This window comes from Neofelis nebulosa, chromosome 4, assembly GCF_028018385.1.
Source record: "Neofelis nebulosa isolate mNeoNeb1 chromosome 4, mNeoNeb1.pri, whole genome shotgun sequence".
Lineage (NCBI taxonomy): Eukaryota > Metazoa > Chordata > Mammalia > Carnivora > Felidae > Neofelis > Neofelis nebulosa.
The window spans coordinates 27657335-27680881 of record NC_080785.1 but is presented as its reverse complement, the minus strand read 5'-3'; the positions used below and the strand labels follow the sequence as shown (position 1 = coordinate 27680881).

The following is a 23547-nucleotide window of genomic DNA, read 5'->3' as shown; positions in this document are numbered from 1 at the left end:
ACATTTCATTAGTGTAAAAACTCCACGCTGTCAAAAAGCTAACGTATGTACGTACAAATCCAGAATATGAAAATAAATAAGAAATTTTCATTTATATACTAATATGAAAAAAATATTTTCTTTCTACTTAGGTTTATAATAGTAATAAGAAGCCAATTCCCATTTATTCCTGCCTCTCTCATTCTTTAAACCGCCTTATTTTCTAAATACTGGAACATATACACTCAACATGTTTTATATTTATGCATTATATATATTATTCTACTCTTCTAATTTTAACACCAAAATCTGAAGATACATAAAAACTCGTGGGCTTCAGGCAGCTTCCTTCAATAATCTTAATTTCCACCAAATGGAAGCCTTCTGCATTATTGACTTTTGCTTTGTACATACGAGAAAGGGTCCCGTGTCAATCCCAGGATTCTCTACTTAGACCTATTAAACAAGCCTGTGAACACCTTGAAGACAGGGGTCATGTGTTATTCTGCTCTGTATTTATAGAGCTTGGCCCAAAGTAGGCCCTCCATGAACAAATTGAATCAAAGTATGGACCTTATATTGCCTTTCTAAGATCTCTAGCTCTATTCAGATATTTTAAGTCTGAAAATTTCTGCATTTTTTCCATTCTTTACATGAGACTGCAAACATAATTGTCTGTGTTGGTAATGCTAAATAAACACAACTCTTCATAGTTAAATGGGAGAAAATTATCCTCACTGAATATTCTTTATGTTTTTACCATGTTTTTAGGCAGTTTTAATGGGAAATAAAATAAGCAGTAAGAATGCTTCTGGAATAAATTACTTTTATAAACTGAAAAATATGCAATGCTTTCAACTTACTTCAGACCAATATATTCTGATTTAAATGAAAACTTACGACTTTAGTCTAAGATTTAAAGTTGTTTAATCAAACTAACACAGGAAGATACACAGAAGTAGGGAATCATTGATTTATCAGTTCTAAATTCTCTTAAAAGCACAAAAACTAACCTATCTCATGTCCTTTGCTATTTTACTTGAAAATATCTTAAATATTATATGAAAAGAAATCTACTAAATACAAGTGTTAGTGCTACGGATGAATATTTTTCTATTTTTATGTATAAACTTGTTAAGAATAATGAATATTTAATAACGAAAACATTTTAAATAGAATATATCATTAAAAGCAGGACATTAGCATTCATAAGAAAAAATTTTTCAAAAGTAATTCTACTTTAACATTAGCAATACAATTCAGTAAAAGGTTACAAGAAAACTTTTCTTCTAGTACAAAATCAACATAGAATAACAACCAAAATTCTTTAAGGAAAGAAAAACAATGTGTTTATTTACTAGATTTATAAAGATGAACTTATATTTGAATCTATGTATATACACACACACAAACTGCTAAAGGCCCTCAGAGATCTCATCCCCACCAACGTGGCCTGTTTTATTTCCAGATACGTCTATACAATACTACACAAATCAGATTCTCTTATATGCCTACTGCTTTTTCACATACATTCTTTGCTTATCCTGAGCCCCCACTAATAATAAATAGCATTGTTCTCTTTTGCATATGGCTGATCCTATCTATCTTTTAAAGCCTGGACTGTAAATGCTTCTTTTCTTATGTGGTCTATCCTAGATTGTCTGAGAAAAAAAAATTCTCCCTTCTTCTGAACTCAACTTAGGCAGTATTTTAATTTTTTTTTTCACTTGTGTGTTATTTACAAAGATTTCTTAATGTTTGTAATGCTCTTAGAAGTCTGTAAGATCCCTGGGACTAAGAATGTCTTATCTACCTACATATCCCATACAAGCGACTGAAGGAGCTTCTGTTCATAGCGAGTGTTCAAGAGTATATGTTAAATAAATTAATTAATACTGGTAAAATTGAAGTACAAATCTAAACAAAAGAGGGGAAAAAAATGAACAGTTCTTAGAATCCAGTTCCCATGAATTACAAATCATAATAGCTTTTAAATTAATTCAAATGCACAGAGGATAAAAAAGATAAACATATAATAGGCAGTATTAGTTTGTATAAACATTCATTAGATTGAGCTGAAAATGAGATTTAATATGCATTGTTCTAATTTCTAAGCTTCTGAAAAGAGCATACTGAAGCCATTCAAACAAGAATAGGAATTACACAGTTCAGTGCTAAGAGTGTATACTGATATACAAAGCAGGTATTTATCTCCATCTGCTAAAAAAAGTATTAGGAGGCAGCCAGCCTGAGAAGAATACCATATGACTTAAAGTGGTAAGGCTTTATCAGTATCTGTGCAGGAACACGCTAAAAATAAAAACACATTTGGTATACCTGAAATCTTTTAACCTACTCAGGATACTCAGATATCAACAAGTGGGTCATTTCCCTTTTGTGTGTAACCTACTCTCTCACAGTGCCTTAAAAGGAGTGAGCCTTTGTTATTAAACAATTTCCTTTTGCGTTTAGCCAATAAGAATACATCTACTGCAAACCAGTTTCACAGAAAAATCAAATGAAATCAGCACAGGTGTTTTTTAACATCAAGAAGTATCATATCTGGATAAAATAATCACATAACAGTTGTTTAAGTCCCTCTACTCCACTGAGCACTGTCCCACGATGCAAGGTCCATAACCCTCTTATTCAGTTAAGATGTTTCTGACATCCGGTACAGAAGACCAAAAATACTCAAGTGTTTGGACAACTAAATGAATAATCAAATATGTGGTGGGGGAGGGAGATATATATATAAAACCCTCATTAAATAAACTGTGCAAGTACTACAAAACTTACTGCATAGAATCTTAGCATCTCACAACTGAAAACAGGACTTTAGAGATCATATACTCAAACATGTTCATTTTTCAGATAAGAAAATAAGGACCAGACAGGATAAGTCTAAGGTCACATCCAGCTAACTAGTTGTAGATTAAGACAAGAATCCCGATCTCCTCACTATTCTACATCTTGCAGAACTAAATCTCACAGGAATGGATAAACAATGTACTGATAAACATCTATAATTCTGATGGTTTTGTGACAAAATTTTTTTTAACTTTAAAAATACTTTGAAAGTCTTTCCTCATATCTTATATGCATATATTAAATGTTAAATCTCACTTTAAAGGAAAGCTAAAACTCAAAAAAAATGCCTCAAATGGAGAGATGTTCAGTTACTGTATGTGTATTCCTACAAAATGTATCATTAGTTTAGCAAAGCAAGGATTATAGTTTTGTTAAAATTCATTTTAATGTTTTAGGATTTTTGTTGTAATCAAATATGGAGCTAACCTTAAGGGAATAAGCAAGTGACAAATGAGAAAGGCTTAAGAATTGAATTAGAAAATCCATTCTTTTATGCAAAAAGTTTTACTTTTGATTTTCAACAATTTTTAACCTTAATACTACAAACTCTAAAATAAATAGCCTGATTAGACCTCCCAAATGATCAGCATTCATGAATTTAAACCCAGAAAGATTTTAAAGTAAACTGTGACCTCAGGCTTCTCACCATTGTACTTTAAAAAGGAGAAACTCTGACTTATCATTAACATCCTCTGTTATCTGACAAGTACTAATTAGCTAGTGTAGTTCTATTCTATTTTAATGAATACCTGTTTAAAATATATTTCAACTGCAGAAAACACCTTTCATATGCCAGTTAGTTAAAATACTAATATCTCATACATTGTGCATGTTTTGTAGATGCACTGCCCATGTTCTGCTAATCCATTATATTAGAATTCTTTTGTTCCCAAATAGGAATTTAATTTAAAAAACTTAAAGAAGAAAGATGAAAATGTCTTTAAAATATAAACAGATCCAGGCATCTGGGTGGTTCAGTCGGTTGAGCGACCAACTCTTGATTTCAGCTTAGGTCATGCATGATCTTATGGTTGGTGGGATTGAGCACTGTGTCGGGCTCCGTGGTGACAACATAGAGCCTGCTTAGGATTCTCTTCTCCCTCTCTCTCTCTCTCTCTCTCTGCCACTCTCCTGCTCGTGCTCTCACTCTCTCTCAAAGTTAAATGAAAATAAAATAATAAAATAGAATAGAATAGAATAGAATAAAATAAAATATAAAATATAGACCTCTAATATTTAATACCATGTATTTATTTTTAAAACCCTTCTTCTCTAAAGATGTCTAAGATATGTTGTAAAATAAAGCAACTCACGAAACATGAATAATATTGTCATTTGATGAAAAATGTGCATATATGAGCTCATCTGTGTGCACACACAGATACACACATACAGAAGTATACACATAACTATACACATACAGGACAGCTGGAAAGATGAAAGGAGAAGCAGCACAGCGGTGGTTTTATCTAACAAAGGAACTACGCACCGGGAAAGGGGCAGCTTTGGCTTTCCCGGTTATACCCTTCCATAGCACTTGAATGTTTTTTAAACCCATGACCATGGGGCGCCTGGGTGGCAGTCGGTTAAGCGTCCGACTTCAGCTCAGGTCATGATCTCACGGTCCGTGAGTTCGAGCCCCGCATCAGGCTCTGTGCTGACAGCTCAGAGCCTGGAGCCCGTTTCAGATTCTGTGTCTCCCTCTCTCTCTGCCCCTCCCCTGTTCATGCTCTGTCTCTCTCTGTCTCAAAAATAAATAAACATTAAAAAAAAAAATAAAAATAAATAAAACCATGACCAGACAAGAAAAACACAATCTTCTAAACCAAATATTTACAAGATTTAACCCAAGTCCACATGATCTTCCTGAGGCAAGAAAAGAATACAGTCGTGGAGATAGAGTCATGTCTCCACTTACTACTACAAGTCCTGTAACAAATCTTAGCTTCACAGTGGTTATCTTCTTAAAACTATGATGACCCTTACCACAGAGGGTTATTAAAAGTTCAAATGATAAACATATATAGAAGCACCATAAATTCCATACAAATTTAATCCATACAATCCATAAAATTCCATACAAATTTAATATCCTAAATAAAAGGATTAGGAAAAAAAAAAACACTAGTTAAACAGTAGAAGCTGGCTATCACAAATGTCTGAAAAAGAAACAATGTTTTCTATTACGTACTTCTTAAGCAAAATCTAGCTAACAGTCTCCTAAGTATAGCCATTATCATTGGCTATTGAACTATGTAAAATAAAAAACAGATGACACCGAAGTTCATTTTTCTTAAATCACTAGAAATCAATATTTACAATTTCTTTATATCATTGTACTTCAAAGCAACCAACTATGCTAGCCAGAAAACCTCTTTAAAAGTTCTAAACCACCCCTTTAAAAAAAACACATACATGCATGTGCACACACACGCAGTCACAGAAACACCCTTGGAGTAAAGAGGAAGTATAAGATAGAGAGATCCATACACTTAAGTGAAATAATTTTTTAAATGTATACATAAAAAATATAACACACACTTTTCTCATACAAACTCTACCTAGAACATTTCCCTCAAAGATACACTTTTGTATTGTTTTTTAAAAATGTTTCTAAGAATTGTTTTTAAATGTTTATTTATTTTTGAGACAGAGAGAGACAGAGCATGAATGGGGGAGGGTCAGAGAGAGGGAGACACAGAATCTGAAACAGGCTCCAGGCTCTGAGCTGTCAGCACAGAGCCCGACGCGGGGCTCGAACTCACGGACCGCGAGATCATGACCTGAGCCGAAGTCGGACGTTCAACCGACTGAGCCACCCAGGCGCCCCAAGAATTTAAGAATGTAAAACAATGTATTCATATTAGCACTTAACTTTCACAAATTCTTCTAAAAATAATACAGGATTTTTACAAGATACTCATTTCTAATATCAAATCATTATCATTTCTGTATAATGTGATCACTTAACTACTATTAGAATTCAATATTAACACAACTATATACCATAATAGAATCATATGAAATTCTGCCCTTAAAAAGCAGTTCTTAATGGCTGTGGGTTCATGGATCTCTCAGAATGAGTTATAAATGGCCTTCTGGGGGGTGGGGGGGGGGCACATGTACATTTACATACACATTTAGTTGATTCAAAAACATCTTCTGATGATCTATACACTGCTGGGGGCTCACTGGAAATCTCTGCATCTTAGAATACTCATCTTCATCTACAAACTAATGGTCCTTTCACAAAAATTAAGTAGGCTTTAATTTTATAGCTAGTTGACTCTTTAAAAAAGATAATAGAGCCTCCCTCCTGATCATGCATTAAAATTGTCTTTTCTCTGCAGCAGGAATTTAAAACAGATAATTTAATGTCTTACTTATTAAAAAATATCAGGAGAGAAGAAAGGAAAGGCAACTTTAATGATCTGAGCAAGTTGAAAGGAAGCTGACTATCATTTCCTGGGCCCTGGTGTGTGAAATCTCCAAAATCTCTCTGTTAAAAGTATACCTCTTTGGGGGCGCCTGGGTGGCGCAGTCGGTTAAGCGTCCGACTTCAGCCAGGTCACGATCTCGCGGTCCGTGAGTTCGAGCCCCGCGTCAGGCTCTGGGCTGATGGCTCGGAGCCTGGAGCCTGTTTCCGATTCTGTGTCTCCCTCTCTCTCTGCCCCTCCCCCGTTCATGCTCTGTCTCTCTCTGTCCCAAAAATAAATTAAAAATGTTGAAAAAAAAAAAATTAAAAAAAAAAAAAAAGTATACCTCTTTGCAGATGGAAAGAGTTCATCTGAATTAAGAGCATAAAACTACATTTCATATGTATTTCACATCCCCTATAATCCACAAACACTAAATATTACTAATTCAATGTATTAGAGCAAAACTTGCCTATGCATACCTAGTAGCATAAAAAATGAGGAAGCTGTTAACAGCATTTGTTTGTTTTTGTTTTGTTTTTGCAAGGATGAAGAGCCAGAGAAATTATCTGTTAAAGCTTAGTTTCACATGCAAATTAGTCACCAAACTGATATTGTTTCATTTTTCCCCATCTAACAAAGTACTGTAACATACCATTTTCTAGTTCAGAGGAAAAAGGATATGTAAGGTTTTTTTTTCCCCCAAATAAGTGAAACTTCCCTTGTTAAACACCTACTTAATATTCTCGCTTTCATCCATATTCTTTCTCTTTCACCTCATCATTTCTGAAGAATATCTCCCTTAAAAAATGGCATGATTTGGGGCGCCTGGGTGGCTCAGTCGGTTAAACGGCCGACTTCGGCTCAGGTCATGATCTCGCGGTCCGTGAGTTCAAGCCCCGCGTCGGGCTCTGTGCTGACAGCTCAGAGCCTGGAGCCTGTTTCAGATTCTGTGTCTCCCTCTCTCTCTGCCCCTCCCCTGTTCATGCTCTGTCTCTCTCTGTCTCAAAAATAAATAAACGTTAAAAAAAAAAAAAAATGGCATGATTTCAGATCTTAAGCACTGAATTTTTTTAGAACTGCCATCCTGAATATTAATTATTTTACCTAAGCTGAAATAAAGTCATGGCTTCATGGGCAAGAAGAAGAAGAACATGCCTTTACTGGAGGCACCCACAAAAGTGCTCTATCAAAACAGCTGTATAGAGCAACTGCTTACTACCTGAAGCAGACGGTCAGGTAACACTTCACTTTTAAGTACATTTGCTTCTGGAACTCTGCTGTACCACATCAACTAGATTAGAACTATACATCTCAAATTTTTAAAACTGTACCCCAAATTACTCTAGCTATCATTCTGAGAGAAAGTCTGATGAAACATACTAGGAGTTTCAGTACATAAATTACACAGCAAATACCTTATTTCCTTAAATTCTAAAAGTAAGATTTTAAAATATACCAGTGATGTAATAACAATTTTTCACAGGAGGGAAAAACCACTATGCTGATTCTCCTTCCCTTCTTTCACATTATAAATTAGGAAGAAATTAACTGATTTACCACCTCTTCACAGAAGCTTTAGCAAAAAAGACAAAACTTGAGTTTGGCAATCTATTCCCAAAATGCTTGTAGAAAAAAAAAAAAAAAAGGCAGATTTTCTTAGTTTCCTTGACATAGATCTTTATTCTAGACTCCAAAGACAGATTTTACAAAATAGCACCATTTCTCAAGTCCACAGAACTATTTATACATCACCAGTTTCTGAAACTACTGTATGTCGGACTGATTCAGAATTCACAGCTAATCCAACATTCTCATTTCATATTTGATTAAATGTATATCTGGAGATTATCAATGGTTACTCAAAATCCAGTAATTAACTGGAAACCACACTCTGGGGCTCAGACTCAGTTGCCCTTTGTCCACCCTGCTCTTCCTCATTGGGGCTGCACCTAATTTCAGTAAGAGAAGATAAAAAGAGTCGTAACAACAGCTGCCAGTACTGAGTTCCCACCTATTCCCAGCAGTAGGCACATTTATCTCTAATCCGAACAACAATCCAGAAAGGTAGGTATTATTATCCCTATCTTACGATTTGTTTAAAGATTTTTTTAAATTAATTTTTATTGTTTAACTTGAGATTTTTTTTAATTAAAAAATTTTTAAGAATTTTTTTAATCTTTAAAGATTAAAATAAAAAAGGCTGAATGGAATTAAGTGTTTTGCCCCAGTCACACCTGCTAGGATTTAGACACTCTGACCCCCTACTGCATCTGGAACATGCACTCATACTTCAGAGTGTTTGTACTTGCAACTTCCTGGTCTAAAACACTCTTTTTTTAAAAAATATTTGTTCAGTTTTGACAGAGAGACAGAGAGCGGGAGAGGGGCAGGAAGAGGGAGACACAGAATCCAAAGGAGGCTCCAGGCTCTGAGCTGTCAGCACAGAGCCCGATGTGGGGCTTGAACCTACAAGCCATGAAATCATGACACGAGTCAAAGTCGGACGCTTAACTGACTGAGCCACTCAGGCACTCTGCCATTTTAACTATTTTTAAGTGTGTAACTCAGTGGCATTAATTACAATCACGATGCATGCAACCATCATCACTATTTCCAAAACCTTTTCATCATCCCAAACAGAAATTCTTTAACCATTAAGCAATAACTCCCCATCCCCTCCTCCCATCCCCAGACCCTGATAACCGCTAATCTACTTTCTGACTCTGAATTTGCCTATTCCACATATTCATATGAATGGAAACACACAATAGTTGTCCTTTTGTTTTGGGGCAAGAACTTTCAGTAAAACATGGAAGAGCAGTGGTAAAATGAGCAACCTTGTTTTGTTCCTAATCTTAGGGGGAAGCTTTGATTCCTTTACCACGGAGTTTGATGTTAGCTGTGGGTTTGTCATAATTGCCCTGTATTGTGTTGAGGATTTCCCTTCTATCCCGTGGTGTTTCCTGAGTGTTTTGATTATAAAAGGGTTTAGGATTTTACCAAATGCCTTTTGTGTATCAATTAAGACAACTATTTGTTTTTTCCCTTCGTTCTATTAATGTGATGTATTATAAGGATTGATTGCTGTATGATGAATCAAATTGCACTCTTAGGATAAATCCCACTTGGTCATATCGTCAATTCCTTTTAATATGCCGTTGGGTTCAGTTTGGTAGTATCTTGTTGGATTTAGGAGGCATGTATTTTGAAACAATTATTAGAAAGTAACTCAAAAATACAGAGTGTTATAGCTTATATTATTTTTTAGTTATTAAGAATTATTTTTAATTATGTACATATACATTGAATACTGACTATATTCAATATTGAATATTGAATATTAAACATTAAGATGAAGTGAGAGGAAAATTTGTCGCTTTTTATGTCAATGATAAATTTTACAATCTCTTAAGAATGTTGCAATTTTAAAGATGTTGCTTAATATCATTTTTTTACACAACTACAAATATATAATGAATCTATTTAAAAAAAGATCTATAGGATGAATATAGTATCAATAATTTTCAATCTACTTCTAGAACAATAAAGTAATATGAAAATGGTTTACCCCTTCATAGAAAACTTTTGCACAGTCCTTTGCTAATTTTCCAAAAAATAATACATTGATGGTGTTGATGTCTGAATCTGAATTTTCTTGTTCTACAAAGAGAAACACACATACAAAAAAAAAAAAAAAACACTTAATTAGATACAGCAGTTTTACACACACAAGAAAATTGATGACAGCTATATTCTAAAAACAATAGTTAATTCAAAATGCAATTATGAAGAATTAAAAATTTTATCATTCGCTTTTAGGTTAACCTTAAGTATTGCAAAAATAATGCACAGAATGCTATTAGGTACCCAAATCAAAATTATAACAAGTTTCAACTGGAATATATTTTATAAATTTCTATAAATATCCCATTAACAGCACACAATAACCACTTTCTATTTATTTTCCATGTTTGTAATAAAAGGAAATGAAATACAACAATTACTCAATTTTTATACTGTATAACATATCATCCCCAAAGCAGTTCACTTTTACCGAACTTCTAGTAATCCACAGTGTCAGTACATTAAGTTTTATTCTAGAAAAGTGATTTTCTCCTCCCACACTCACAAATGGAAGAGTAAAAGAATAGAGTGTGCGTAAAGACCAAAGTATCTGTGACTCTGAAAATGAAATTTACTCGGGAAATAAGGAATGAATATTCTACAAGTAACCTCATTTGGGTCTTCTAGGCTTTGGAAAAGAATCTGCACAATCCGCATTCTCCAGAGGTCACCTCCTGTAACCATTGCGGTAGGGCCAAATGCTAAGACTCAGTTACACCATCTGAGGAAAGTCTCATTCATATCAGCTTTCAAGTAAGTACTCAACTACTCCAAGAAACTGCCATGATTTCAGATTTTTTTGAATCTATGCAGTGCATGAAAGACCTCTGCCAAACTGACAGTCCTCTGTGTGAGTCAGAACTGTTGAGTCTGCTACTCTGTCAGATCTGGTGGCACCGAGCGGTCAAATAACTAACACGTGGCTGCACATTACCTCCCTTCACTTACCTCTTCAACTCCTCAAAGCAAGTATATACATAAATTGAAACACTAATGTTTCTCAAACACATAGTGGCTTCTAATCAAAATATAACACGCTTTGTTAATATTTGAAACGACCTATCAGAGGTCTGTTTCTGGCCATCATGGACTAATAAGGACTGGATTTATTCTCACCTTAAAACAACTAGGAAACTAAGAAAAAAAATATGAAACAACAGTTTTCAGGTATCAGACAACAGTAAGTGTAGGAAAGCGATCTTTCTTTTTTTAATATTTCTAAAAGAGAGAGAGAGAGAGACAGACAGACAGAGCATGAGCAGGGGAGGGGTAAAGAGAGAGGGAGACACAGAATCTGAAGCAGCTGTCAGCGCAGAGGCTGACTTGGGGTTTGAACCCACAAACTGTGAGATTGTGACCTGAGCCCAAGTGGGACTGAACATGTGCCCCAAGTGCCCCAAGTACCCCATAGAGCAATCTCTTTGAGGAGGAAAATAAGGCAATACCCCTAGCTTAATTCCTGGAGAGTTCCCAGGCAGCAGAAAATGGAGCTCAAACTCAAACAAAGCTCAGCAGCCTCAGTGAATTCAGAAGAGCTCAGATACAAGGATACTAAGGTGGCTAGAATTTGCAGAGAAGAGTGTCAAATGGAAGAGAGCAGCACAGACAGAGAGTGCCCTGGTGATATGAAGATGGGTGCCTACAGATCTCTCCAATGGCATGAAGGCAAGAAGGTCAAGAAGCGGAAGAACCACTTGAAAGGAGTAGGCAGAACAGTTCTGACACTCACATAGAGCTAGGAGCTGTTCTGGTTCCAACCATGGTATCCTCATAGGCAAAGCCTAGAATAGAGTTGTCGGAAGGGTATTTTCTTAGTGATAAGACCAAATTAGCCTGAAGATAAAGGCTGTTCTATACACACCCCAACAAAGCTAATCAAACTGATTCTAAGAAAATTAAATATATCCTAAAATCAAGACAAATAGTATTTAAAGGATAGCAAATAAACCCAACATTAAACAATATAAAATTCTAAGCATCCAGCATCCAATAAAAAAAATTATCAGCCAAGAACATGAAGAGAAAATGGAAGATGCAAAAAAAATCTCAATACGAACTTTCAGGGTAGAAAAATATAACATTAGAAGTTAATATGGGGCATCTGTGTGGCTCAGTCGGTTAATGACCAACTTTGGCTCAGGTCATGATCTTGCGGATCAAGGGTTTGAGTCCCACATTGGGCTCTGTGCTGACAGCTCAGAGCCTGGAGCCTGCTTCGGATTCTGTGTCTCCCTCTTTCTCTGCCCCTCCTCCACTCACGCTCTTTCTCTCTCTCTCAAAAATAAGCAAACATTAAAAAAAAAAAAAAAAAAAGAATTGGGGCGCCTGAGTGGCTCAGTTGGTTGGGCATCAGACTTCAGCTCAGGTCATGATCTCACAGTTTGTGAGTTCGAGCCCTGCGTCGGGCTCTGTGCTGACAGCTCGAAGCCTGGAGTCCCCTTCAGATTCTGTGTCTCCCTCTGTCTGCCCCTCCCTGGCTTGTACTCTATCTCTCGCTCTGCCTCAAAAATAAACGAACATAAAAAAATGATTTTTAAAATTAAAAAATTTTAAAACATTAAAAAAAAAAAAGAGGTTAATAGTATACCGAGTGGAGTTAACAGATTAAAATGAATAAACTGTTACAGAAAACTGAAAAACAGAGAAGAATCAATGAAAAGTTGATTTTAAAGATCAACAAAACAAATCTCTAGCCAGAATGATCAGGGGAAAAAAAATGATAGAAAGAGAGAATCAATGAAACAGAACATCACTACATTAAAAGTAGATCATATCAACATTAAAAGTATATCAAAAATATATTAGGAATAACTTTATGCCAATATACTTGACAACTAAGATGAAACAGAAAAATTCCTTTAGAAACAAACTATCAACATTACTTAAGGAAAAAAGATAACCCAAAAAGCCCCATAAAAAATGAAGACATTGAACATAGGGTTTAAAAGTTTCCCATAGAGATTTCCAGGCACAGCTGGCTTCACTGATGAATTCTACAAATACTTAAGGAAGAAATAAAAGCAGATAAACTCATCCAGAAAATAAGAGGAGGCACTTAACACTCCTTTCAGGAGGACAGCATTACTCTGATACCATAGTCAAAATCACCACAGAAAAGACAGAGTTGGAACAACATCCTTCATAAACTGTTTAACCAAATATTAGTAAATCAAACTAACAATATATCAAAAGGATGATACATCAGGCCTACCACTTGATCATGCTTTATTTTTCTTCAGACATTTCTACTTAATACTAACTACTTTTGTAATTATTTATTCCCCTACAATGTAAACATCATGAAAGCAGGGCTTTGTTTTGGTCACTCACTGCTGTATCTCCCATATATCTAAAACAGTATCTCATATGTAACTGGTTTTCAGTAGTTACGGAATGTTGTAGTTCAAAGTCTGTTTCCCATTCACTGCTGCAGACCCTTCTTCAAACCAATTTCAGGCTTTAGATGAGATCTATTTTGGTCCTCAAATACTCCATGGTAGCTCTTCCTAGCTTACTAGGATTATTTGAAGGTTACTAGGGAGAAGGAATAATCTCCTAACTATATCTAGGTAACAAATAACATGCTGAAAGTAGTATTTTAAGAAAGTTAAGTTTGCTAGGCTGTTTAGGTCACACTAGTGAAACTAGAAGGTAGAGGCATCAGTTAGCTATTTAAGAGTCTAGATATGAGATTAAAGAAATCTGAAATGAAACAGAAGCAATGGGAGAGGGGAGAGAGGATAGACAGTGGGGGAAAATTTAATGGAAAAAAATTACTTCATCCTATAGTTTCTTACACTACTGTGCCTATGTGAGTATGTACATATATGAAGTTATCCATTTGCAGATTACAAGCAAAAGGTTAAGCAGAAATGGTCGTATTATATTGTATACCTTGTAATGCAATCTTCAAAACAGCTGTTCTATTTCCACCAGAAGTTAAAGAAGAGATAATTGAGAGTTTTCCCTAAAATGAGAAAAAAATAGTTATACAGAAGAGCCAAAAGAGCTTTTTATAACAGCAAGAAATAAGGGAAAAAGGGGGTAAGAAACCAAAAAAACAAGGTACTGTGTTCATGTCACCATATTTAAGACATGAAAGTGATTTTACTAGAGCAATGTCCAAAGACCTAATTATTTAGGTTCACAATTTAACTGTTAAACAATCTTGTTAGTCAAATATTATCCAATACCTCATTTTACAGATAAAGTGAAGAGGCTCACCTTCAGTTCCATTTTAACCTAAAAAGTTATACTCTACTAAAGAAAAACAAAAATTTTGCTCCTGGAAAGAAAGAAACACTAATTTGAAGAAGGGGCACCTGGGTGGCTCAGTTAAGTGTCCAACTTTTGATCTCGGCTCAGGTCATCATCTCACAGTTCAGGAGATCAACAGTCTCTCTCTCTCTGTCTCTGCCCCTCCCCTGTTGGTGCTCTTTCTCTCTCTCTCTCAAAATAAATAAACAAACATTAAAAAAAATGTTTAAATAAAGAAAGAAGGGTTAAAAAGTGCAGAATGGTCATCTCGTAAGTAAGGTCTGTGTGGACGACGCAAAAGATGAAGGCACACATCAAGTTTAGTCCTCGGTTTTCTGTAATGAACCAGCTATCTGCTTAAAAAAGTTACTTCATCAGAGTTCCTCAGACAAAATGAAGTATTTAACCTGGTAGTTTCTGTAATTTCTTCTGGCTGTAAAATTTAATGATTCTATCAATAAATACATTATAGGTTTCTTTGAAAACTTCCATATGGAAATAAAAGTTTAAAAGACTTTTAAAATGGATCACGTAAAACATATCTCAATATTCTAGACTTTGATGTAACCACCAACAACAAAAAACTATGTGTGTAGACCAATTTTACTTATAGGAATTCGAAAAAAATTAAATTAAGGCTATCAGTTGTGCGGGATTTGGTCAAAAGTAAAAGTAAATAGTTCCACTTAGGAGGCAGAAAGCTGGGAAAAACAACAAAAAGGTGGACAATGTACAAATTTCAACATCTTTCTTGACCCACCAGAGAACTGAAGTCAAAAGACAACCAACTAATCAGAAATCTAGGAAAAGAGAAAAACTTCCAATAAGACAGGGGCAACAGGGAGTTGAGGTCACAAGGCAACCAACTTATCAGAAATGTAAAGGGAAAATCTTCAGGGAGAGATGGGCGGTAACCACTTGCTCACCTGAGGTAAAGCTGCCTGATGTGTGTCAGAAAATTCATCTAATATATTTTTTTTAACGTTTATTAATTTTTGAACTAGGGAGAGCACAAAGGAGGAAGGGACAGACAGAGAGAGAGAGAGGGAGGGAGGGAGAGAGAGAGAGAGAGAGAGAGAGAGACAGAAGATCCAGAGTGGGCTCTGCGCTGACAGCAGAGAGCCCAATATGGGGGCTCAAACTCACAAACGACGAGATTATGACTGGGCCCAAGTCAGACACGTAACTCACTGAGCCACCCAGGTGCCCCCGTCTAACATTTTTAATACGTTGCTAAAGGCCAAGTGTGGGTAGTGACAGGACATGAAGCTTTTGGGAGCTGCAGACACAAGGGGAACTCACCCGCTTATAAGCTGTTCTGCACAAACCTGACAAAGTTGAGGCCAAGAGGGGGTGGGGATACAAGGATGGTAGGAGTTACAGTAGGAAACCCTGCCTGGATGTCCCCCATCTTTCTCAGAACAAAGTCCTTGAACTGCTGGGAGGACAGCAACAAACTTATGTATCTTACTAGAGCTTCAGTGAAAACCTCCTGTAGGAAAAAAAACCACTCTCTACCCCTTCAAGCGATAAGCAGGAAAAGGTATACAGGTGTTGAGGGCCAGACCTACAACTAAGGACAGGCCAGAATCACTAAGGAGACCTCACCCACAAGACTGAGGTGGCACTGCCCGACAAGACTGAGGCTAAACCGGAACAGAGAACATCCACTCATCGCAAGACTAACAAGTGTCTAGTAAAAATCAACATGACCCACTATTGAGACAGAAGCAAAGAACTGGGAGAGAAACTTTAGCTGAGGCTAAGCACAAAGAAAGGACCTAAAACTAGACAATGAGAAAACCCCTCTGGCCAACTAGACCCCATCCTACATACAAAGTAACTCTAAAGGAATTAAAAGCCTGTAGTGCACCGAAGTAACCAGAACAAAAACAAATCCCAAACCTCGCTCAACTTCTAACTGGATTAACTCAACACCACACAAAAGGCTGAGCAGAAAGGCCTGCACTTTTCCAGGAATAAAAACTACTGAATATGGTTTCCACTGCTCTTCACAAGAGCCAGAGTTTACAACAACAAATTACCTCGGCATACATTAAAAAAAACAAAAAAAAACAAAAACAGGAAAGAACACTGTCAAGGCACAAAGCAATCAAGAGAACCTCAATCAGGTTAAATTAATCAAACCGAACTCAAAACAGATGCTTTTGTTACTCTTGCACCTGATCCCACCGGATGTACGCTCTAAGTGAGAGTCCAGAATGACTGAAAAAAAAATGTGATGTTATGCTTTCTGGAATGGGATACACAGGTCTGTAATAATGGAGAGCAAAAAATTCAAGCAACTAGAGAGAGATGTCCAGCACCTGGGGAGAAGCCCCCCAAACCTGGAAAAGGAACTCCTTAAACATCAGGAGGTAAAGGGGAAAGAAGGAATTTTAATCTTTGTCTTTCATAACTATTCCAGAAGCCGTCCCCTCACCACAAAGGAAAGGTCCTGGAGCTGCTCTCACAAACTATAGGAAACTCTGAAAAGTAACTGCATCCCCACCTGAGGGGCATGGCCCAGCTCCTGTACCCTCAATAGAAGATACTTTCAAATGATTCCACAACTTACAGGGCAAATGAACTGGACAAGTAGGCCAGATTTAAGTGACTGCCCTCAAGCAGTCTCTCTGAACACAAGAACTAAACTGAAGTACTAGGAATAAACTGGGGGCCTTAGGGCTTCCCAGCTGGCAGACCACACAGAGGACCTGTTAACTTATGTTGCCTGATTGATCCACATCCTTTCTTGAGGACCCCTAACAACTTCAAACTCTTTGTTTCCAAGGGTAGCATGTATGCCCTTAATATCGTGCTTCCCGTGTGAAAAGCAGAAATTAACTAAAAACAAACAGTATGATTTGCTCCTAGGGATAGTTATAAAAAATATTCAAAAGTTTAAGAAAACACCCTCAGTTGATTATGTGGCCCTCAGTTATATACAAAGTAGGCAGTTTTATTCACAGTAAGAACGATATTACAACGATATTACATTATTAGAATGATAATACAAAATTTGTTCCTGTCTTCAGCTGAAGTGAGCAGAGAAAAATGGAGGCTGAACTAAAGATTAAGCTTTGAAGTTTAAGGAGGACTGTATAATGAGAGACTTGCAGGGGGGATTTATGTCCCCAGTTGTTTACATTTCATTTCAATAAGGGGTGGTTGAAACCTAGAGGCATTTCTCTACGTTGCAAACGATGTATGTACATTAGGGAGATTAGGTTTCTCTCTGTCTCTCAGGAGGGGAAGGTAACCCAGATTCATAATTTCAAGGTTCCTTTTCTACAGCACAAGAAATCCCCTTTATACACACAGGAAGACTTTTGATCCTCACTGTACTGTCTTGAATGAGGAAGGTCGGGATAGAAAACTGATGCAGTCACTGCTGAGAGTAAAAATAATAGCTGGCTTATACTCCAGAAATCTGCTAGCTTCCAGGATAAAAGTCAATTAGTATTAGATATTAAAAATGTATCATCCCATCATTGTAAGAGTGGGGTTTTCCTAAGGTCAGTGCCTCTCAAAAGGGATACAAATGCTTTTGTGCACAGTAGGAACCTGATCTATTTGGCTCCCTGTCTCCTGACCAACCAAATCTGCACATCAACTCAAAAGGTGGATTATACACTGTTGCTTAAGAACTATTTGACCACTTGACATTTACCCCAAATGAAATGAATACCTACGTTTATGTAAAAATTTGTATGAGCATTTATAGCTGCTTCATTCATTATTATAAAAAACTGGAAAGAATCCAAATACTGCTACACTAAGGAACGAAGAAATGGACTGTGATGGAATTCTAGTCACCAATAAAAAGGAAAAGTACTAATAAACAGCAACCTGGAAGAATCTTGAATGCATCATGCTAAGTGAAAGAAGCCAGCCTCAAAAGGCTACTTAGTGCAGGATTCCATCTACATGGCATTCTTGAAAGGTAAAAGTATACTGTCAGAAAATTGGTAAAAAGTGGTTGCCAGGGGTTGGAATTGGGAGTAGCACCTGACTATAAAATTTTGGGGGGTGATGGACTGTTATGCAGCTTAATTATGTTTGTGGTTACATGTTTTTATACATCTGTCAAAACTTGCAGAACTGTATACTGAAAAGTGAATTTAGCAGTAAAATGCATTTAATAAAACTCAAGAAACATAAGTAAGAGATATTTGCAGGCTAAAAAAGGTTATGTGGGACGCCTGGGTGGCTCAGTAGGTTTAACATCGGACTCTTGATTTTGGCTCAGCTCATAATCTCAGTCATGGGATGGAGTCCCGTGTCGGGCTCTGTGCTGACATAGAGCCTGCTTGGTAGTCTCTCTTTCCCTCTCTCTCTGTCCCTCCCCCATGCTCGCAGGAGTGCTCTCTCTCTCTCAAGAATAAACTTTTTTATAAAGTATTTTTAAATTTAAAAAAGGGTTAAGGATTCAAACTGAGATATGAAAAATAAGAGATTCATTCTGACAGATGAAAGAAGAGATTATATACTTTGACTTAACTTTTAAAAATGAGCATTGTTCATGAAAATGTGATAATCATGAGAAATGAGTAAAAGGTGTTTCCTTGGTTTAACCCTACTGAATACTAACATGTTCACTTATGTCTAAAAGGAATTATTGTAATAAAGGGCTAACATTGAAAAATAGGGGACCTCTGGGTGGCTCAGTCAGTTGAGCATCTGACTTTTGATTTCAGTTCAGGTCATGATCTCACAGTTCGTGTGATTAAGCCCTATATGGTTTCTACATAAAATATAACGAAATTCCGTTTTTCCTATAGCATAGTTGATTAAAATTTTATTTTTGTTATTGACAGTTTACAACAATTGTATTTAATTTCACCACTCATTATTAGTAACCTCGTGTAAATTTTTAGGACTGTTGTCAAGTTTGAAAAAAAATTTCTATTGAGTTTCTTTCCTATATAAGCTGTAAGATTTGTAACAATTGTCCTCAAAGTAGCTTCAGATTCCATAGTTTCAGTACTTATTTTTGTCCACCAACTACACACACCCGATGCTAGGTGTGACAGTATATATTCATACCCTGGTACAACTTTGGTCCCCATACTTTTCTCCTACACTACCCAGTGAGTTGGAATGTTCCTGGAAAACATTCCTACACCAGAAGAGCTGGCATATGCTACCTATAAGCAGAAGTAACTGCAAACCACACAAATATATCTCACTAAAATTATTCCATAAGTCAACTTCCCCTTAACTACCTTCCAAAAATGTTCTCAGCCACTCCAAAGGCCACTCGATAAGACAGAAAATGTGATGGAGGGGAAGTCAAAATGGAAAGAGACACCAATCTTAACCACTCTAGGTTAAAACATCCCATTTGTGTAAATTTTACAAATATGTGAAAATGTAAATTCATTTCTAAGACACCTAACATGGGCTTAGAAGGGCTTGTTCAAGTAGAGTCTTTGAAGCTTCAACTTCACTAACTGCAAAATAATTTTGTCACTGGTCAATGGGATTATGGTACATTATTTTCACTGAAAACCGATACCAGGTAAATTCCTTGCCCGAAGGCATGTTGTTGATGATATCATTATCTTTACCAGCATTTACCAAATGCTTTGAATTTACTAAGTAAGCAAGTTACATTTAATCTTCAATGCATTTCTATGAAGTAGGTTCTATTATAATTCCTAGTTTACAAATGAAAAAAATAAGATATCAACAGGTAAAATCACTTCCAATTACATAGCTAGTAAATGGTGGATCTGTGCTTAAATCCAGTCAGCATATCTTCAGGACCTCCATTCCTTTTTAGAATACTCAACTATTATAGGAGTAAGTTTGTGACCAGAGCCTGTGAGTTTGAGTTTGGAAGTGTGTTGGTGGAAGAGGGATGGGACGAGGGGAGAACAGAAGAGAAAAGGAAATGCGGATAAATTTTTAAAAATTGAATTTATTTCACTTTAGTGCAGTAGTTAGTTATGAAGTTGATTTTAGGTGGCGCAAAAGCCAGTCACTGTTAACCAACTGCAAAATTGACTTGGCTAAAATTAAAGTCTTCCACTCCCATTTCAGGACTATGATTTACCATAATTAAAATATCAAAATACCAGTACATATTCCTCAAAAGACATTTCCTGCTGTCACTTTCTCACCCCACATTCAATTCTCAAACCACTAAAAAGCCAACCCAGCAACACTAGTCTTTCCAAATGATCTATACTTTCTTGGTTATTAAATCAAACATTCTTTTCAGACTAGACTGAGTATCTAGCAGCAACATAATGCTTTGGTTACTAGCAAAGACAATGAAAATTCAAATCACACTCAGCCACTTACTAGCTAACCTTGGATCTAACCTTGAATGAATTACTTAAACTGTATCCATTTTCCCAACTATAAAATGGGAATAATAACATCTATTTATAGGATTCTTTCAAGGATTAAAAGTGGGAATACATGTAAAGCACTTAGAAGAGTGCTTACAATATGGCAATTTATGTAAAAGTTACTAATATTACTCATTCCTTGAAACTTACTAAATATCCAAGACACCATTCTTTCCTAGTTTTTCTCCTACACCTCTGGATCAACTCAGACTCTTATTCATGCTACCTTCTTTCCCTGAAATCCTTCAACACTCTCCTCATTCTATTCTTTGGACCAAATCTCCCAGAGAAGGAAACCCTTTAAGCTCCAGAATCCCAAATCCATTTGCCGATAGGACATCACCACTTGGATACCTCCAAAAACCTATGAAGACATCCAAAACTGAACTAACTCCTCTTTCTTCCTAAACGTGTGACTCCTATTATCTTCCCAAGGCTGACAGGACTTAAATACATGGAAATTTCCTGAACTCTTGACCTCTCTCATCTAATTGCTCTCCAAGATCTGTTGATTCTACCTCTTTATTCTGGCAGTTCCAAAGCAGGTCTAGATTGTAACTCCAACTCCACTACTTACGAGCTGTATGTCAGGCCAATCATTAACCTTAACCTTTTGGAAATGCAGTATCCTCACTTACAGATGAAGAATAACAGGACCTAACTCACAGGGTTTTGTGATGATTAAATGAATTGATATATGCAAAACACTTAAAATACCACCTAACTCCTAGAAAGAGCTCAATGTTAATTTTTGTTATTATAATTTTATTATGATATTGTCTGTCTCCTTCCTATCATCTCCTCTGTTCCTGCTTCAGACCAGCATCAACTCTAAACTAGATTATGGCAACTACCTCTTAACTAATTATCCTTCCTCTAATCTTGCCCTCTCTGATATATTCTTCACCCAGACGGCAGAGTAATTTAAACTCAACATGAATCATGTCCCTGTCCTGCTTAAAATCTATTAAGGGTCTCCCATAGTTTTTAGGGTAACATCTAAATTCTTCAAAATGCACATTAGGACTATTACACCCAAAATAAAAGGTATAGTCTCAGTCACCCTTTAAGTTCCAGCTCTAGTTTCCAGACCTAACTTGTCAGAACCAAAAGTTCCCTCCTAAATGTTCACATACCATAGTTCTAATACCAACTTATTATAATTAGAGACTAGGTTACCTGTCCAAACCCACAAAAATCCAGTCCCCTTTAGTTCAAGGACCATATTCACCCATCTCTGTACCCTCAAAATGTATTCCAGTGTATCACAAAACAATTCAATAAATGTTTGCTAAGTAAGAATAACAGCATCAAAATAGTCACATTATGACACACACAAAACCATTTCTAAAACAACTATTATAAGCTCAACATAAAAATTAGCATTCCCTTTTTGAAGACAAAAAGCATTCTGAGTTATGAAAATTCTTACCTGGATGTATTTCTTGCTATAATCACAACCTGGCTGTAGAGATCTGAAATCTACTTTGTTTAATTCACTTAGCAGCTCAACTTCGGGCACTCCATTCACTTCTTTTATTAATTCAAGGGGCATATCAGATCTGCTTCAAAATGCTGTCCAGAGCAAATTCAACTAGGGAATTTGACAGCTTGCGGCTGAAAACAAAGACCAACGTTTTATCCAAAAAGCAGTCAAAAATTGCTTTAAGCTTCTTTGACTTAGTTTTGCTTTTCCTTTCCTCTAAATTAGTAATCACTGTTGGCGATGGGGTGGATTAGTCTATAATTTTATTACAAAGATCAATACACCCATTCCCCTAGGACACTGAGACTCCAACCTTTTCTATTTAGTTTTCTATTTAAAGACTTACCTCTAAAAGCCAGTTTTAGGATCTGCGAAAACCACACTAACAATGTCTCTTACCAAAATTGTGCTTTAAAATGTACAAACTATTGGGAAAGGGAGGGGAATTGAATTTTTGTTTTTTAATCCCCTTGGCCATGGTAATATTGTGTAGGCAAACTGGGCACCGAAAGCTTATTTCTCCAAAACATACCGGTTGCCTCCTCTCTCCAGCTCCTATACATAATCGAAAGAACTACTGAACTGATATTAAATCGTGCTTCCTAGGTTCAATCTTATTTGTCATACCTCTTGACTGGGACACCCACCAGTGTCAATATTAATTTTAATGTGTGCGCACCAACCTTCCCCAAGCCAGTTGAGTTCCGTGAGGGCGGGGACTTGGATTAACTCCAGTCAGCTGCTCACAAAATGCCAAGCAAGTTACTAACCACAGCAGGCTCACGCTATAGATAAGTATGAAGGGTCTTTCTGCAATAACTACACCACCTTTTGATCTAAACTAAATCAGCCTCTTTGGGAATACCCGTTCACAACCCGAACCACCCTGCACTCAGACAACGAGCTGCAAACCGACTTAGAATTTCACTCACCCACTCTAGAGAAAAACAAGGAAGTTTAGAAGGGCGCGCGCGTGACGCCACACGCACGCCGACGGCCCAGGTCTCACGCATGCGTACACCGTCTGCAGGGCTACGCTTACTGCTCCTACGCCTGCGGAGGGCAAGCTGCATGATGGTTCCCAGGCATAAAGTGTTCTGGAAGTTTCACGGAATAAGTAGACGGCGCCGCGCCCGGGGTAGCGTGGGGGGCTGGCACAGTATCCTTTCGGAATTGTCCGGTTCCCTTTTAGCTCCGCCTGGGGTCGGGCTGTAGGCGCCGGCCAGGGAAGCGGGGGCGGTCCGCAGCGCGATTCATAAATCCCGCAACCAATAAAAAGTCTTCCCAAAACCCGGGCGGGATTTGAAATTAGAAGCCCCCTTGGGCTGGGCACTTCCTTTAACTGCAGGTTTTCTACCTCAGAAGCAATTAACCAAAGGCAGGTTTTGCAAAGAAATAATTCCATCAGTGAGTAATGCTATTTTTAGGTAGATTGGATTAACTTCTTCATTGATCTATAGGGCTATGGTTTGGGAGTATAATTAATAAGACGTATTATTAAATGTGATTTCTTTGCTAATTTCTTTTTTTTTTTTTTAATTTTTTTTCA

The 23547-nt window shown here is 36.8% G+C and overlaps 1 protein-coding gene across 3 annotated transcripts in view; it reads right to left on the bottom strand.

Moving 5' to 3' along the window:
- Window positions 1–23143, bottom strand: part of POT1 (protection of telomeres 1) — an 83401-nt gene extending 60258 nt beyond the window's left edge. Inside the window, exons 1-4 of one of the 3 annotated variants that reach the window (XM_058724424.1) lie at window positions 22931–23143; window positions 21945–22129; window positions 13788–13860; window positions 9838–9929 (exon numbers count right to left, since the gene is read on the bottom strand). In XM_058724424.1, coding sequence (XP_058580407.1) covers window positions 9838–9929; window positions 13788–13860; window positions 21945–22067 — 288 coding nt within the window. In that variant the 5' untranslated portion in view covers window positions 22068–22129; window positions 22931–23143. The other 2 variants (XM_058724422.1, XM_058724423.1) reach the window with 2 other exon arrangements.
- Between the last annotated feature and the right edge of the window lie 404 nt (window positions 23144–23547).